General features: G+C 41.8%; 1 protein-coding gene across 22 annotated transcripts in view; it reads right to left on the bottom strand.

The window, feature by feature from the left end:
• The window catches only part of LOC129763585 (putative thiamine transporter SLC35F3), a 114,865-nt gene that overhangs the window by 54,445 nt on the left and 43,125 nt on the right, over window positions 1-17,295 (bottom strand). For 15 of the 22 annotated variants that reach the window (XR_008740980.1, XR_008740981.1, XR_008740982.1 and 12 more), the window contains exons 3-10: window positions 12,291-12,426; window positions 11,957-12,228; window positions 11,277-11,894; window positions 11,087-11,215; window positions 10,826-11,015; window positions 10,655-10,744; window positions 10,341-10,470; window positions 9,643-9,712 (exon numbers count right to left, since the gene is read on the bottom strand). Coding sequence is in view for 19 of the 22 variants with exons in the window: in XM_055762809.1 (XP_055618784.1) it covers window positions 9,643-9,712; window positions 10,341-10,470; window positions 10,655-10,744; window positions 10,826-11,015; window positions 11,087-11,215; window positions 11,277-11,894; window positions 11,957-12,228; window positions 12,291-12,378 (1,587 nt within the window). In the remaining 3 variants the exon portion in view is untranslated. The remainder of the gene's footprint in view (window positions 1-9,642; window positions 9,713-10,340; window positions 10,471-10,654; window positions 10,745-10,825; window positions 11,016-11,086; window positions 11,216-11,276; window positions 11,895-11,956; window positions 12,229-12,290; window positions 12,427-17,295) is intronic. The other 7 variants (XM_055762813.1, XM_055762820.1, XM_055762822.1 and 4 more) reach the window with 1 other exon arrangement.

The following is a 17,295-nucleotide window of genomic DNA, read 5'->3' as shown; positions in this document are numbered from 1 at the left end:
TATACACGTCTTCTCACTATACTTCACCACCTACGACTAATTCACGGTGGCGGCCGCCTCACCCTGGCCTCCATGCGTGAAACATTTTGGCCCATCCGCGGGCGACAGTTAGTTCAATGCGTCATACGTGCCTGCTTCCGATGCACCCGAGCAAATCCCGTTCCACAAACCCAGCAACTAGGACAACTTCCAATTCATCGTATCCGACCTGCTCGACCATTCAGCATCGCCGGCGTAGATTTCGCCGGACCTGTATACTTGAGAGCAATCCACAAGCGAGCCCTATCAGCAAAGGCGTACATTTGCATCTTCGTGTGCTTTAGCATAAAGGCAGTTCACATCGAACTGGTCGGAGACCTGTCGACAGCAGCATTCCTAGCAGCGTTCCGCAGATTCGTGTCCCGTCGGGGTCGACCATCTGATGTCTACTCCGACAACGGAAAAAATTTCGAAGGTGCGAAAAATGAGCTCGAGGAGATCCATCGACTGCTGCGGAACAATGCCGAAGAGATCCACTCCTTCTGCACGAAGGAAGCTATCAACTGGCATCTGTGTCCACCTAAGGCGCCTCATTTTGGTGGACTTTGGGAAGCGGCGGTAAAAGTCACCAAAGCCCATTTGTACAAGCAGCTAGGGAATTCTCGTCTCTCGTTCGAAGAAATGTCGACACTGCTGACCCAAGTAGAAGCAGCAATGAATAGTCGTCCTTTGGTGCCACTCTCAGAGGATCCAAACGACCTAGCTTGCCTAACTCCTGCCCACTTTCTAATTGGGTCAACCATGCACGCGGTACCTGAGCTGGATCTGACGAAGATCTCTGTGAGCATTCTCGACCGTCATCAAGCAACTCAACGGCTATACCAAAAATTTTGGCATCATTGGCGCAGCGAGTATTTGCAAGAGTTGCAGCTTTCGTTCAAAAACAACAAGCCGAACGACGCGTTCCATCCAGGTCGGCTCGTGATCCTCGTCGACGAACAACAGCATCCTGTGAAATGGCCACTCGCTCGCATTGTCGATGTCCATCCTGGCCACGATCAGCTTATTCGTGTGGTGACCTTGAAAACGCCCCGTGGTATAGTCAAGCGGCCGATAACAAAAATTTGCCTGCTTCCTGGCTATGATCGAGACTCAGATACTGTTATTAGAGACGACGAAAGGCGGAATGACACCGACCGAGATGACAGATATCAACCACCAATACGAGGAGAATGACAGTAGAAACGTCAAGAAGTAGAATGAATTAGTGCACATATTGTTGAGCAAAGATCAATCTTTAGTTGAACTCTTTACTTGAATTTTGTTACATACTATAAATTATAGCATTAGGTTTTTTGAAATTGAGCATTTCAAGGTGGCGGCGATGTTCAGGATCGTCACAGCTGCAGAATCCAGTTCCGATTAGGCCAACTAATCGCAATGCGAATATCGATTGTTTCGTTCAAACTGCACACTTACACCTAGAACACTACGCACTGTAATCTTATAACTAGAAATAAATATTCAGTCGTTATCAATAGTCCAATCTATCCAGACGTGTTTATTCAATCTGCAAACGAAACGATTTTGTGTGAATTTGGTCCGTCGATGACCAAGTGATCGTTGAAGTGGTGAGTCGCTGCCAATCCTGTAGGGCCAAGCCATATCCTGGCACTCTTGAGCCGTTGCCTCAACAATATTAAATTGGGCAGAATTAAATTTCTTCCAAACTCATCGCAATAAAATATTGTTTTATGATTATAACATTGTAATTTATGGAAAGAACTACAAACATTCCATAAACTCACATTTCAAAATTTAAAATCATCATCACTTTCACCGCAGCGCCGCCTAGGTGTAGATTTGTACGTTAGATCGCCAATAGCAAAATTGAAACTGAGATTGGCCAGGGCAAACACATTATTTAAAGAACTTGCGCTGACAGCCAACGACATGTTTTTGGGTCAATTAGTAAGCAGCATTACTCATACATCTTTTATCTTTCGAATGAAGTGATTGACATATCACTTTGAACAACTGACAAAAATATGATGTGATGCAAAAATACAGAGGCACTCTTCACCAGACGGCAAATCAACGCGGTGCCCCCATCGAACAAAATTGCACCATACAATGCGATATCTATCATTCATTCTTCCTTAGAAACGAGCAAAACCATTGTGTGTGACATCGGCATTGAGAAAGACTGCTGTTTGTTGGATGGAGCGAGACGACTTGAATGATGAAGATGATGATGATGAAGTTTTTTTGAACTATAGGGGCTTTTCAATTCGTCAGTTCATTCGCCTCTAGCCTTGAAAACGACTAATTTGAAATTCTCAACTAATCACTAGGCGTTGAGAAAAGTTTTTCGAAAGTTTCGCTACCCTCTGGTCGCTAGCTAGATGACTGATAAATTGTGAATACTGTGACTGATGAGTTATGAAATCACGAATGGCTTGTTTATATTCAATGTATAGAATACGGGGGAGCTAACATTGCAATACTATCTCTATCCACATTGTCCGTAGATGGGATGCTGCAATTGCATTCGTTATTCTCATCTCATGTTTCCTAAATTATTTCTTAAGTTTTCGTGATTGTTACACATACAAAATAATAACGGGCCTGGCGGGCCAACTAAAATAGCCTGGTGGGCCGCAGGTTGAGTATAGCTGTCCTAGAGCCTCTATAATAGAGGAAAGAAGCAATAATTAGTCAATAACGCTGGGTCAAATTCTGATGGTTGTTTGCGTTCTCAACAACGAGAATCGAACCTAAAACGTTCAACATCCATCCTCATTCATGATCATTTTATTACGATTCAACCCTTTATAAGGTCACGGAAACTAGGCAAGTAATCATCTCCATCTTCAGATAACATATTCTTTACATAAGGGAGAACACATATTTACCTTTGATAAAAAGTAGACTATTCAAACAGTCGAAAAAACGGTGATAATATAGTTGCCGCTGCCCGTTAACCTCAAAAACATCAATGACCGATCGTGTATTATGAAAAATTTAGCACAAGTGTAAGTGTAAAATTGTATATGGTAGTAGTTGTGTTAAAAATGACTTGATATATGAAACGATTTATTTCAATTTTCAAAAATACAAACCAAGGTGTTCCCGCTCGAGAACGGGTCGTTTGGTTTAAGCTGTCTGTTTTGTTGTCTTTATTTTCACCCAAGGAAAGCTTATACGGCAAGAAAAATTGGAAAAGTGAAGAAATATTTGAAAAAGTGATTTCCCATATGCTCTACATATAGGTAGTGTTGTTGTTATATTAGGTGTTGTTAGTCCAATTCAAATTCGGATTGGGTTAAATAAACACTCGGAAAGTAAAAGTCATAAAAGAAAATTACCTTTTCCATTTCAAATATGTTTTCTCTATATTAAAGTAACATATTTTTACTGATGAGAAAAAAATTATAATTGTGTTCGGTATTGGTAATTATCTTATATCACATTGGTGAGTTTTTTTTTCTCTTCATTTCATCCATACATAACACAGGAGGCATCTCGTCTAGGATCACAGAGGATGGTTTTCATCATATATCGTCGTTCGTCGTTCGGTATCTTTTATCTGATACGTACCATCCAACAACTGTTTACCATCCTTCTATCATCATCACTCGGTATACACTGGTGGAGTGAACAAACAATATCCAACAACCAAACAAAACGGCCCTTTTCAGGGCCTCCAGATCATCATCAAAGAGTTAACGATGTAATTCTTCAAACATATCCAAAATCAACAGATAGCCTAACGGAATCCTACGTCAAATATGCGGTCGTGTCTCGGACACAACCCTTCTGTGACTTTTTATTTATAGACTTTATTGACTTATATAGACAAAGAAAATTTGTAAATAAGAATTTTCATCAAAAACACCATTGTAGTTTTTTCATTAATATAGAAAAAAATACATGATCTGACACAGTAGATCCTAAATAGAACGACAAAACGAAAACGTGAACGTGAAAAATGTATCAACTTGTTCCATTTTCAACGAATTTGCACAAAATTTTCTGTCGGCGCTCTAAAATCGCGGTTTTGTTGCATAAAAATGACTCCCAAATTAATATCGTACTTTTTAGAAGCCAAAAAAAAAAGCTAGGTATTGTCAGATACCAGATATTTTTAGGAAACAGCTGCTTCTGCCATCTCATTCCCATTTTCTTATAACGATCGAGCTTAGTCTCCATGCTGGCAGTTCATCGTCTTCAATTTTTTTCAGTATTTCTGAGCGTGGTTCGTCACTTTTGAATCATCTACTTCGCCCTTTGCATGCCGTATGCGATCGATTACGTCCCTTGTCTGATAAAATCATCTATTATTCAAGTAAGGACTTTGAAAGAATAGTTTACAACGGATACATGTGATTTGATATTGATAACACACAGATGACCTTATTTTTCTATTTGAACATCAGTCTGCTACAAATCAGTCGAGAAACTGCACAACCTTAACCTCGCCTGAAGTTCGAACACTAATTTTGCACTACTTGAAATGCCGGTATAACCCATCGGATCAAGCTCAACACGCTTAAAACGATAATTTATTGTGTAACCCAGATTCATTCACTTACTCTCTCCCTCTCATTCTGTCGAAGACCCACCGACCGATGCAAATTTGCCGCTCTGACACCGGTGTTGGCGATTCTGATTCAGTCTACGTGAGCTTAATTATAATAGCGCAGAGAGGTGGGTTGTCATTGACTAAATATGTTGGTTTTTGAGTACAGCCACAAAGACAACACAGATCATGGGTAACAAAAAAGGGGGAGGGGACGGTTTGTCGCAGGGTTATAACTGACGAAGTGACCAATTCTAAGCTGAATGTGATGAATAAAAGGATAGACAACTTATAAGCACAATAAACAAATGAAATTACAGGAGGAAGTAGCTAATGCATTAAAATAGGCAAACACTTTAGATAGCATTATTATTTAGAAGGGATATTTAAAATAAAACAGACGGGTCGAGTATCACAAGAAGTTTTGTCAATAGTTTGGTTCTGATGCTTCATGTTTGTTGCTACTGAATAATGATAGACAGTATGAAGGAAGAGAAAGATTCCACTACTTTAAAACAGCAATAGATATTACTGCGAAGAAAAATCGCTCTAGAGTCTAGAGTTTGCAAACTTTCAATAATCCAACAGCAAAATTTAGGAGAGAAAATAGTGAATCGATTGAGATACAAATAATATGAACGATACCTACGGTGATCAATTTAGTGTTAGCTTTGGCCGTTTTCTTTTTCGGAATCCGAGAGCGTTTTTTTTTAAATTACTTGGAATCAATACGAGAGTAATAGCCAATCAGTACACTACCTAGTCTAATGATGAGTGGCTAATGAGTAAAACTACTTGAAAAGAATTGATATGCGGATAACACAACACACTCGCGCTTTGTCTCTTTTTTTATATATAACTAGGTTATCAAGAGAAAAATATAATCGTTTCGATGCGCAATTCTGAACACATGAAAAAAAAATTTAGTTGATATTATTACTGTCCGAAATCCTACGACACTTTGAAACTACACTAAAAATATAATTTCTAAACATTAAAATATTAGAACATTTGAAGACTAATCGCGTTGACAACATTGAGCTTTGGGAGGCGAAAAATACAATTGATTTTCAGTTTATTCCATCTTGCATTTTCTAAATAATGCAGGATGCTCCCTGTTTACAATAATGTATGTAGAGTATATTACATAGAATACACATTCGATGTGGAAAAGCTGATTTTCATCTGAAATTTTTTTTTTCGAAGATGTGTTTATTTCACCTGAATTCCATTGTCGTTTTCGCTTCACAATAACGGAACACAGAGTTCAATGCCGCCGACGCAAATTGCGCCTACTAACTGGCGACATTATAACAACTAGTTAAGTAGGCTGGAAAATAGCGTTCTTAACGTTCTGTCAAAGGTGGATCAAAGAGCAAAGATTCATCCTTCAGGTCGAGTAAGACTTGTTCGCGACAAAATCTGGACACCCCTAAACACACACACAGATAGACGGCTTCGAAAATACACCAACAATGAGTGAAACATTTTTCAGAGTGATGGACGTATGTCTGTTCTATCTGAAAGTAGAACATTTGTTTATATAGCAAGCGTTCAGTGTAAAATTGCGTCGAAAGAAAATGAAAATTCGGATCTTCCGATGAGCAAACTTGTCAAAAAACTTGGATTCCCTCCGAGCACTATTCACAGTGTTTCAAAATCGTTCGATACTCGCTTGACAACAGTTAGGAAGAAGGAAAGTAGAACAAAAATGGATCTGAGAAACCAACCACAAGGATGCAGTTATTACGGACGAGACCAGATCTCTCTGAACGTACCATTGCTCGTAAAATGTCGTCAACATTCATGCACACTTTTAAGCACCGACATGAAAGTATGAATTCTGTCAAGGTGCCGTCAACTGTGACGAGCCGTAATGATAAGCAGAATACGACGGCCAAAACTCGCGCCCATAAGCTTTATCGCGAATATCTGACGATGTTTCCATGCGTGATAATGGACGATGAAACGTATGTCCTAGAAGACTTTAAACAATTTCCAGGTATGTCTTTTTCGAACCTACCGAAACCACCAGAGTTACGTCCCATCGAGCGGTGTTGGGCTCAGGTGAAGAGAGAGCTGTCCCAGCACCAACAACATGTAACGTCTATAGAAATTTTTTGGAAATCTTGGACAAACGCAGCTAAATTGGTCGTCATCAAGTCTGCTCTGACCCTCATGGCAGGGGTAAACTCCAAAATTCGTCAATTTTTCATGCAGACCTAATAAGTAATGGTAATGATAATTTTTTAACGATACACACATACATGAATTGACTGCAGGAGCCGAACGTTTCATGCACGATACTCGTAGCGTCTTGAAGCTGCATTACCGGGGGTAGACGAACTGCCTCCCTCGATGAATGGTGGAACATTTTGGAAGCAGCAATTAACAGCATAGTAGGAACCGTTATCGGGTATGAACAACGAGGACAACGGAACGAATGGTTTGACGACAGACTTAAGCAAAGGCAATGCAAGAAAAAGTGTGAAGAGTTCTCGATAATCGCGGAAGTTCTTCAAGAAACTAAACGCCTCGTACAAAGGCTTTGTGTCGCGCGCCGAAATGTGCAGGAACAAGGAAGGAGGCAGCACTACGATGAACACCTGAACTTCGCGCAGACAGGAGACCAAGACGGCGTTGATGAGGACTACACCAGTGCAGTGAACAATGACGACGTACCGCCTCCGACGATGGGTGAAGTTAAGGAGGCCATTAATCAGCTAAGGAGCCACAAATTAGCTGGTAAGAATGGTCTTGTAGCGAAGCTCTTCAAGGGAGGTTCGAGAAAACTTGTAGAGTGTATGCACCGGTTAATAGTCAGGATCTGGGACACAGAGCAGCTACCGGAGAAGTAGAAGATTGGGCTAATCTGCCCTATCTATAAAAAAGATGACAAGCTGGATTGTGGGAACTACCGTGCAATCACGATCCTGATGGCTGACTACGTAATTCTGTTTCAGATCCACTTTCGCCGTCTATCGCCAATAGTGAGTAGATTTGTGGGAAGTTATCAGGCCAGACTCATACCCTCGACGACGGACCAGATTTTTACACTGCGGTAGATTCTCAAAAAGTGCCGCGAGTATCAGGTCCCAACGCACCACATCTTCGTCGATTTCAAGGCCGCGTATGATACAATCGATCGACGACAACTATGGAGAATCAAGGACAAACACGATTTATCCAGAAAGCTGACAAGATTGATTCAGGCAACGATAAACGGTGTGCGGTGCAGTGTGCGGATCTCAGGCGATCTGTCGGAATCGTTTGAACGGACTTCGACAAGGCGGTGGACTCTCTTGTCTGCTCTTCAAGGTGGCGCTGGAAGGTGTTATGCGGAGAGCGGGCTTCAACATGCCTTTTTAACAAGTCTAGTCTGTCCCCTTTTTCTGCGCGGCGAATGAGGTAAGATGACAAAATTTCTCGCTTTATTCTGGAAGCCACCTTACTTTTTAGCTCTTATTTGATACCATAGTCGATAACATATGTGAACACGATTTCAAATCTCACCTAGTGACAAACTATAGTCACCCCATTCGCCTTCGGGAAACCCGTGACTTGAGCCATATCACGTCATTCGCCGCGTAGAATAGGGGGGAGTTTATCTGATTCATCGATGACGTTGACATAATTGGAAGAACACATGCGATGGTAGTGGACTTGTGTACCCGAGAGAAGCACGAAGCGAACTGATTGGGCTTAGGATCAATGCGTCTTAGACTAAATACATGCTAGCAGGAGGTACTGATCGCAACAGAATTCGTCTTAGTAGGAGTGTTGTGATCGACTGCGACGAGCTTTAGGAGGTACAGGAATTTGTCTACCTTGGTTCGTTGATAACAACTGACAACGACAACAGCCGTGAAATTCGAACACGCATAACCAATGGAAGTCGGGCCTACTATGAGCTCCGCAAATCCTTAAGATCCAACGAACTCCGACTCCGTACGTTCCGACCATGAGGATTGACAAGCACTTGGTGTTTTCGAACGTCGAGTGCTCAGAACAATTTACGGTGGCGACAGGAAAACAGAGTATGAGGAAGAAGAATCAACCACGAACTCGCAACGTAACTCTACGGCGAACCCAGCACCCAGAAAGCCACCAAGGCTGGACAAGTGCGATGGGCAGGGCATGCTGCAAGATTGCCGGGCAGCAGCCCTGCAAAGATGATGCTCACATCGAATCCGGTGGGAACCAGAAGCAGAGGAACCCAGCGAGCTAGCTGGTTGGACCAGGTGGAGCAGGACTTGGCAAGATCGGTGCAGCCGGGAGTTTAAGAACTGCAGCTATGAACCGAGTGCATTGGTGGAACAATGCTCTGAATCAGATCCAATCTCTTCAATGGATGTAGCATCATTGTAAATAAATAAATATAAGTGGAATAAAATTGTTTCTTGGATGAAACTTCTAGCAAATTTGTTTTATTCCAAAATTGAGGTGTCCAGATATTGTCGCGAACAAGCCTTACTGAAGGAATATGTTCGAATCCTTAGTGAAACAGTTATTCGGATTATCATTCAAGATCGATGTACGGTACGGAACTACAAAAATACCCATAAATGTGGTGCTTCCTAGCAGTTGTTTCTACTTTGGCAATGATTCGAACTTCTGTGGCGAATGTGAATGTGATTTCGGGAGATTTTTATTTAACCGAATTCGCAGTGGAAACAAAATCATAACAAATATTCGAAAAATACTAACGTAAGAAGCAATAGTCAAGGAAAATTGGAAGGGTGATTTCAATTACGGTCTAACTCAGCTGCTATTGCCCTCTACAATTACCACTAATCTGTTCTGATGACTACGATGAGACGTGTCCGAATTTGATAGTGTGAAGACAGACTAAACGACAAGATCTACACTATTTTTTTGTTGATTCTATCTCTCAAACTTCTTCGCCTTGCCTGCAGTGGATAACAAATCAAATCCATACACAGAGAGAGAAACAGAGACAGACAGAGTGTGGTTAGATATTGAACTAAAAGAGGCTGGTACGAAGAAGAGTACAGTAGTAGACGTGGGGGGGAGGGGAATCATAATTGTATACATATTTTGTTTGTTAGTTTGTTTCCTACCGAATTTTCGTAATCATTATCAGCGGAATCGCAACAACATTGGTTTCTTAGTAATGCACGACCAGTTTTTCTGTAAGTTTTTGGGAACATAAAACACAATTGAGCGCGTTTTAGTGGGTAATCGATTACATTGGTTTTTGGTTGCGTTCGTTTTTGGTGTTTTTGGATGCAAACAAAAAGAGATAAACTTCAAGCGATTGGAGAGAAAAAAAATATTTCAAAGCATACAAAAATCGTTTCCGTTCAGAATGTTTTTTACATGATTATAACTGAATGCTTGATTTAACGGAACTATGATTTTTTTTGAATGGATGTAAAAAAAAGTTCAAAAGCAACACCGTGTAGAGGGACTAATCATTCATTCCGATGCTATGAATTGATATTTGATGTTGGTTGTAGAAACAAAAAAAACTATAAAGCGCTGATATAGTAGAAGTTTTTGAACAAGATTGCAAGAAGATAACCGCTAATAACAACGCATAAAATTTTCACAGTGTAATCTAACAAAAACGAAAGCAATGGGATCTAAAATTTCGTCTCTTCCTGCCGTAATTTCATTTGGAGACAACGGACAGCATATTTTCTTTTCGGCAAAAATAAGGTTATAACTTAGGATCGTTGCCTCCGGGTAGACATCTATATTTATGTACATACATTTTCCCAGACGGACAACGTTAGAACGTTCACAATGGGCTTACCTGAGCAGCCGGGTGATATAGTCTGGCCAGTTGTCGGGGAACATGACCAGGAAGAAGCCAACGGCTATTAATATAATACCCGCCAGCTTCATTCCGGCAAAGTGCGCTCCGTATAACACAATGTCTAGGGCTAAACAAGGGTGGAAGAAAATTAAGGAGGTAGGAAAAGCAATCAATTCGCGCTGTCCAATCACGGATGAAGCACATATTTCGAACCACTGGAAGAATTGACACATGACACGATTCGGAATGGGTGCTTCGGTTGGATGTAAATAAACGGGTTAAAGCTAGCATACTCCCGCAAAATCAGTTACCTGCCGACACTGGAACAGCCGTTATTAAACCTAATGTGACAAACATATTGTACGTAACTGCGCTGCTAAACTGCGTTAAAATGTGGAAAACTGTAAATAGATAAGAGGGAAAAGAAGAAATAAAAACATTATGACACAGGCGGACATCGATTAGGGTCACCATCTGCTCACCTAGCAATAGAATGCTGGCCATCAGCAACACTATCCACGGTAATGTTTCCCACGGCATCATCTCCGCCCCGGTGAAGTATAGCGCGATACAAACGGGCCACAGGATGGCGGCATTCAAAAAACCGATAATGGAGAAGGTGAACGCAATTTGCCCCACCGGTGGATCGCCCATTACCTTGCGGAACATCACCTGGGCAGCAGAGAAGAAATATAACAACCCGTCAACTATGAATGACCGGAAGCAGCCATGGAATGTGATACCTTGAAAACTGCATACCCGGCGGCAGCCAGTGCAGCTAGAACCACTCCGCCCAGCGTTGGGCTACCCGTAATACCATCCATGTAGGCCAGCAGGGCGATTCCCGTGTCACATAAGATGACGGCCACGATCTATAAGTTCATTACCGTTAGACTTGTGCGTTCTTCAACGGGAAGCCATCAGAACACTTACCCTCACTCCCACGAACTGCTCCTGCAGTATAACCCAGGCCAGCAGATAGACGCACGCCACGTTGGTCGCGAACAGTGCCATCACGTCGGTAGCCAGCAGGGCCTTCAGCGACAGCGCGTACAGATACGTCGTCAGCAGCCACAGCATACAGAAGGACAGACAGCGGTTCAGGAACCGCCCTATGGTGAAGCCTCGGTCCCGGAAACCCCGCAGAATTTCTCCCAGCACCTCGCTGGTTCCATCACACCGTTTAATCGCAACCCGACCCAGGATGTAGATGGGGAAGAACAGGATGGCAAAGTTCGTGCAGAACCAAGAAGCGAAGAAGGGCGCATTGAAGATGTGGGTAGATAGGGGTGGACCGCCGTGATCCGACGTCACGATCGGTTTGGTGGTGGATGGCATAAAGGAGGTCGTTGGGCCGAACCCGTGCACAATCATGACGGATGTGTTGGTGTCCGGGGTGATCGGACTCTCGTTGTCGGTAATCAGGGCCGTCAGGTGTGGTGGTAGTGTGGAGGCGTATGCATTCCTCTGCAGGTATAGAAATTTGATACAGTGGGTCGCTCCGACCCAGGAGGCCGTCACCAAAATCGTGACACATACTCCAAAGTACATCTGAAAATAAAAGAATCCATTTAAGTTGACATCACACTCCCATCATCTGAAGCAAATACAACTTTTTGGGCCAGCTCCGAACAGCAAGAATCACGGCATCCTTTCAGCCGGGAGGTGACCGGTACCGGCGTTCCGGAGGCGTTGGTGTTATTCGGCAGGGTCGTCCCCAACTGAGCCGTACCGGACGTTGGTGTATCACAGCCCCCCGTTCCGGTGACAGTCACCCCAATCAGGCTGTCCTGTCCGTCGTGCTGACTCGATGTCACCGAGTCCGAGTGCATGATCTGTGGCACATTGTTGGTGAACCCACCGAAGGGGCCATTTGGCGAATCTCCTGTACCAACAGAGACATACATTTTTAAAAAAGGCCAGCAAACAAAATCGCCAATCAATTACCTGTTACTACGACGGAGGGGGCTCGAACACGTTTGGGGTTGAATATGGCCGGTATTTCGCTGTCACGCGTCATGATGTTATCAATCATGTCTTACACCGTTGTTCGTTTGTTGTTGCTGTTTCCATTTTAGACCACCTGAAAGCAAAACGGGAAACGGATGTCGAGCAATTAATATGTCTCGCCGGACTACGTGAGCAGCAGCAAGTTTGGTTTTTTATTCGATTCGCGGGGGATGAAGTAATAGAACCTGACAAGGTGAATCTCAATTTCGCAACGCGCAGCAATATAATAAATTTTCTCCGGACGATGTCAACCTTGAGCGTGAAACCGCGCGTTTGTTATGCGCGTATGCCCCCGATTCACTCACAAAAAGTGCCACATCGGATGACTTCATATTGCTCGATTCCATCCCCCGGGGGCAAGATAACGAAACACGAGCCATGCACCAAAAAAAAAGACTAATTGACAGGTGAAAAACGCTACGTCATTTCATCAATTTAGAATCTTCCACAACAGCACCCAAAAACAGCGCTCGTTTATTCTGTTTTTTTTAAACCATCGATTGACTAAACTATTTAATCATATGGGGCGTGGAATCATCGATTGTTCTATGAGCCATGGTAACGCCCAGGCAAAGTGGGCTCACCTGGCAGGCAGCGCCTGTCAATTAACGACACCTAGGTGATGGATGGCGATGGCACGTAATTAACGAAAGAAGATTTTTTCAGCGCGTATAAAGGAATGTCGAATCGCAGTGATTGGTTTTGGAGAATGCGTTGTGGTGTGAAACTCAACCTGTTTGGCCCTAGCTGTCCGCATGGACTCTCTTATAACCTCCCAGGGTCGTCTATGGTCTCGCCAGGTTATGAAAAGGGAAAACACCACGTTCTTAGGTTTCCTATCAAGACGGACTTTTATTTAAAAATTCTCACCTGCCCTATTTCCCTAGCTCCTCACTCTTTACAGGGTACTCACAAGTGTCGTGGGTCAGTGTCAGGGCCCGCCGTTGATCCTTCCTTGGTTGCTCGCGTTGGCTCGTCTCTCCGGCGGAGATTTAGATCCGGTTCGTCACTGCGTTGTCTTCAGGCGTTCTCTTCCTCGGGATCTCAGCTCTGGTTCTCGGCTCGATCGATGATCCACCACGTCTCACCAGGAACAAACATCTGATGATTTCGATGAATCTCAGCACGAAACCGCCACACAACTTGGTGTTGATTAGTTGGACGGCTTGCGACTCCCAATTTGTGAAGGGACTTGATCGTGGGGAATTTCGTTCCATAAAATAACTTTTGGATTTGTATTTCTCTAGAATGCGTCTGGTCTTTGTGCGGTCGCTCTCGTAAGTTCCGAATCGATCCCACCGGAACTCTCTCGACCCGCCAAAATCTACTCGTTCGGGTTCCTTTTACCGCCCTCAGTCGTGCCAACCTGTGCGATGTTTTTAATGTGTCGTGTAATGTTGATTGTGCTGTTTACAAACCTTGATTCGTGTTGTGTATGACTATGTGCCGTCCTTTAAACCTAGATATCTATATGTTTTTTTTAATCTGTCATTTTATTTTTATTAGGTTTTTATTTATTGGAATAATAAAGATATTTTTTTTAAATTTTATGCGAAGGACCCTATCTAGCTGTTTTTAAATTTTGCTGTAGTGTTTTCTCTTCTTTTTCAACAATAATTTTAATAAATACCGTGGGTGGAGTGAATCTCAAACCAACAACGAAAACCCAACAGGTGACTTGTCACAGGTGGCAGCGCGATGACGGAGCGAGAAAATCAATCGTTAGCCTGGTATTGGCTGAAAAGGTAACTGAAGGCGTGAAACCTGTCAAAAAATGGACGATTTTCACACTCTAAAAAAGCAAACACATTGAGATAATCCTGGATTGGCTTTGTTTTTGTGCTTCAATTAAATTCATTTACTGTTACATTACTAACGTAATGTTATAGAATTGGTTGTTAACTATTACTCTTTGAAGTAATTAATAAGTTTTGCCATTTTTGTTAGATTTTGTTTACTTCCTTACATGACTTCTTACTCCCTTACATAACTTCTTTAATGTGTGCAAATATGCGTCGACAAAAATAAAAGCCCACTCCCAAAAAATAATATTAGGATCATTCAAAACCCATGAGGAACCCTTCGTTTCTTCAAGTTATGACACTTAGGGCTGTGCGGTATTGTTGGTAATCGATATTGAAGCGATATGAACAAAGTGTTGTTTGCTTTGTTTTAAAAACAACATTAGATAACGATTTTCTCAATTTTGTTTAAATAAAAAACAATGTTGTTAAGTAAAAATTAAGTAAAAAGTAAAAATAGCAATTTCACGAGTCTTCGTTATAAAAACAACTTTTTTCATTGCATTTCCTTCATATTTAGCTGGATTCAATTCATAAAACTTAAACCAAACATTTTATTTCAATGGCACGCAAAATAAAAATAGAAAACAAGTATAAAAGACACAATAAAAACAAAATAGTTAGAAGTTTTTTTATCTGTGTTATAGTGACTTTCAACTCATTTGGCTGGTTCGTCACTTTTACTTCCATTTTTGGAAGAATGTCGGGAGTGAGAATTGAACTCGTGACCTTTAGCGTGAGAGGCATGGATGTTACCACTACGCCAGATCGCCTCCGCAAAAGTTAGAAGTATCAATATTTAGTGTGGCCTCCCGAAGTTTGAATGAACTGTTGAAGACGTTTGTGCACACTATCGACCAGGTTCTGTAGGTACTGAGTGTCGATTTCGTTCCACGGCTTCTGGAGAACCGTGAAATAAGTGTCCTTGTTAGCGGCACCTTCTTTCATCACTTTGTTGTTCAGAATGGCCCACAGGTTCTCAATCGGGTTGAGATCAGGACTTTGTGGTGGCCATTCAAGGGGTTTTATTTTTCTAGAACAGAAATAGGCTTTGGTCTTCTTAGGAGTATGCTTCGGGTCGTTGTCCTGTTGGAAAACGAAGCTGTTTCGTTGGCCAGTTTTTCAGATCGATTCTTTCAGGTTGTCCTCAAGGATGTCAATGTACACATTTGCTGCCATTTTTCCGTAAATTCGTAACAGATTTTCCGGAAAAGCATCCCCACACCATTATATTGACTCATCCATGCTTATCTGTAGCCTGCAAATGACGTTCTTGCAATCTTCCATCATACTTCTGCCACACTCTTTCGCGCAGCTTCTCGTTGAAAAGCTCAAGTTTTGATTCGTCAGTCCAAAAGTCGTTGGGTTTGTTAACATGTTTCCGGGCAAATTTCAACCGTTTCAGTTTTTTTTTCTTTCTGATACACGGATTTTTTTCTTGTGAATCTGCTCTTGAGTCCATGCTCAGCTAGTCTGCAACGTACCGTTCTGGCCGATACCGCCAACGAGAGGTTTTCCTGAATGGCTTTGACTGATACTATTGGAAATTTCTTCACTTCCTGGAAAATTCGCTGAACCGGCCGTCCGGTTTTCCGACGACGGCCTCTCCCGGATCTGTCAGCAAGCTAACCGTAACCTTTGTGCTTGTGCACAATTTTACGGACTGCTCCCGGACTTATTCCGAACTTCTCTGCAATCTTCCGCTTTGAACTCTGCTGTAAATGATTCTGAACAACAAGATTCCGGACTTGCATGCTGATTTTCCTTCCACCCATTTTGATTTTGTTGAAAACTCTTTGTGTGGACAACAACAATCGACTTCCATGTGCCAACGTAAACAGCACTTTGTTTATGTCAAGTCAACTGAATCACTGGAAGGTTGTACATAATATCGCACAGCCCTAGCTCTCATAACATGTGGAAACGAAGGGTTACTCTAAGGTTTTGAAATGATTTTAATATTATTTTTTGGGGGTGGGCTTTTATTTTTTGTCATCATCTATTTGCACACTCTAAAGGAGTCATGTAAGGAAGTGAACAAAATCTTATGCCTTATGCCTTTTTATGCCTATAACTGTACGAGGGATGCTCGATGACTTTCGATGAAAAAAAAAATTTACAATGTATGTTTCGAAAACTATTTTTTTTTGCTTCTCGAACTATCTACAACTGGTTTATGAAATACTAAATTGAAGTAATTATATACAAACTATTGGAAAAAATGGTTTTGCAGCAATACAAGCGCTTCATATCAGAGTAGAGTCAACCACTAATGAACTTTACAGGATCATTAAAATTTATCCAGAATGGTGATTTTTTGTTCCCTCCGGATTATCGAATCGAAACACCGTGTTAATTGGGTAATTTGTATCAATTCATAAAATCTGGAATTGGTTTAATTAATAAAGGCTTCACATTTTGGACTGGTAAGCTTGTTTAACAGATCAAAACCCTATCAAAAACTTATGAGTAATGATCGTACGAATAGTAGAAGCAGCTAGCAAGCAGTATGAGTGAATTGACGATCTTAAACGAGCAGTATCCTCTGCGTAGAACTAGATACACACTACAACATGGCCCAGCTTGGTCGAAACCACCCCCAATGGATTATTAGAACTGATTGAGAACTGAAGATGACCCACGAATTAGAAACTTATTGTAATTCATGTGAAATCGACATTAATTTAGTGAAGGAAGGAGAGTTTTTACATCTGGTTCTATAGTTATGAAACACGGGAATTTTATTTTTTTAATGTTTCGCGCCCGAACACAACAATAAAGTTCAAATGGCCAATCTTATAGATGAAGATAGTTATTACATCCTACACTATATACTTCAATTTAACCAACTTCTTGCATATCTCTGGAAACTCAGAAAAAATGAGTGGTTCTATAGTTGTGAAATGCAGTGTATCAGTTTCCGGAGAACTGTCCGTCGCCGTCTCGTCGCACAGGGAATGATTAGCGAAGTTGCTCGAAAGCGCCCATTCATCAGCAAGGAAAACAAATCCAAAAAAGTGACAAAGTGAGGAGCTTCAGGAACGCCACATCCAAGAAGCGAGGAGGAGGAAATGTGATAGTCTGGGATTTTCGTGAGGTAGATCGTGGGGATAATGATCTCAATATCAACATCCTGGAAG

Source organism: Toxorhynchites rutilus, chromosome 1 (assembly GCF_029784135.1).
Source record: "Toxorhynchites rutilus septentrionalis strain SRP chromosome 1, ASM2978413v1, whole genome shotgun sequence".
In the NCBI taxonomy this organism is placed as follows: domain Eukaryota; kingdom Metazoa; phylum Arthropoda; class Insecta; order Diptera; family Culicidae; genus Toxorhynchites; species Toxorhynchites rutilus.
This window is presented reverse-complemented; position numbering and strand designations above follow the sequence as displayed.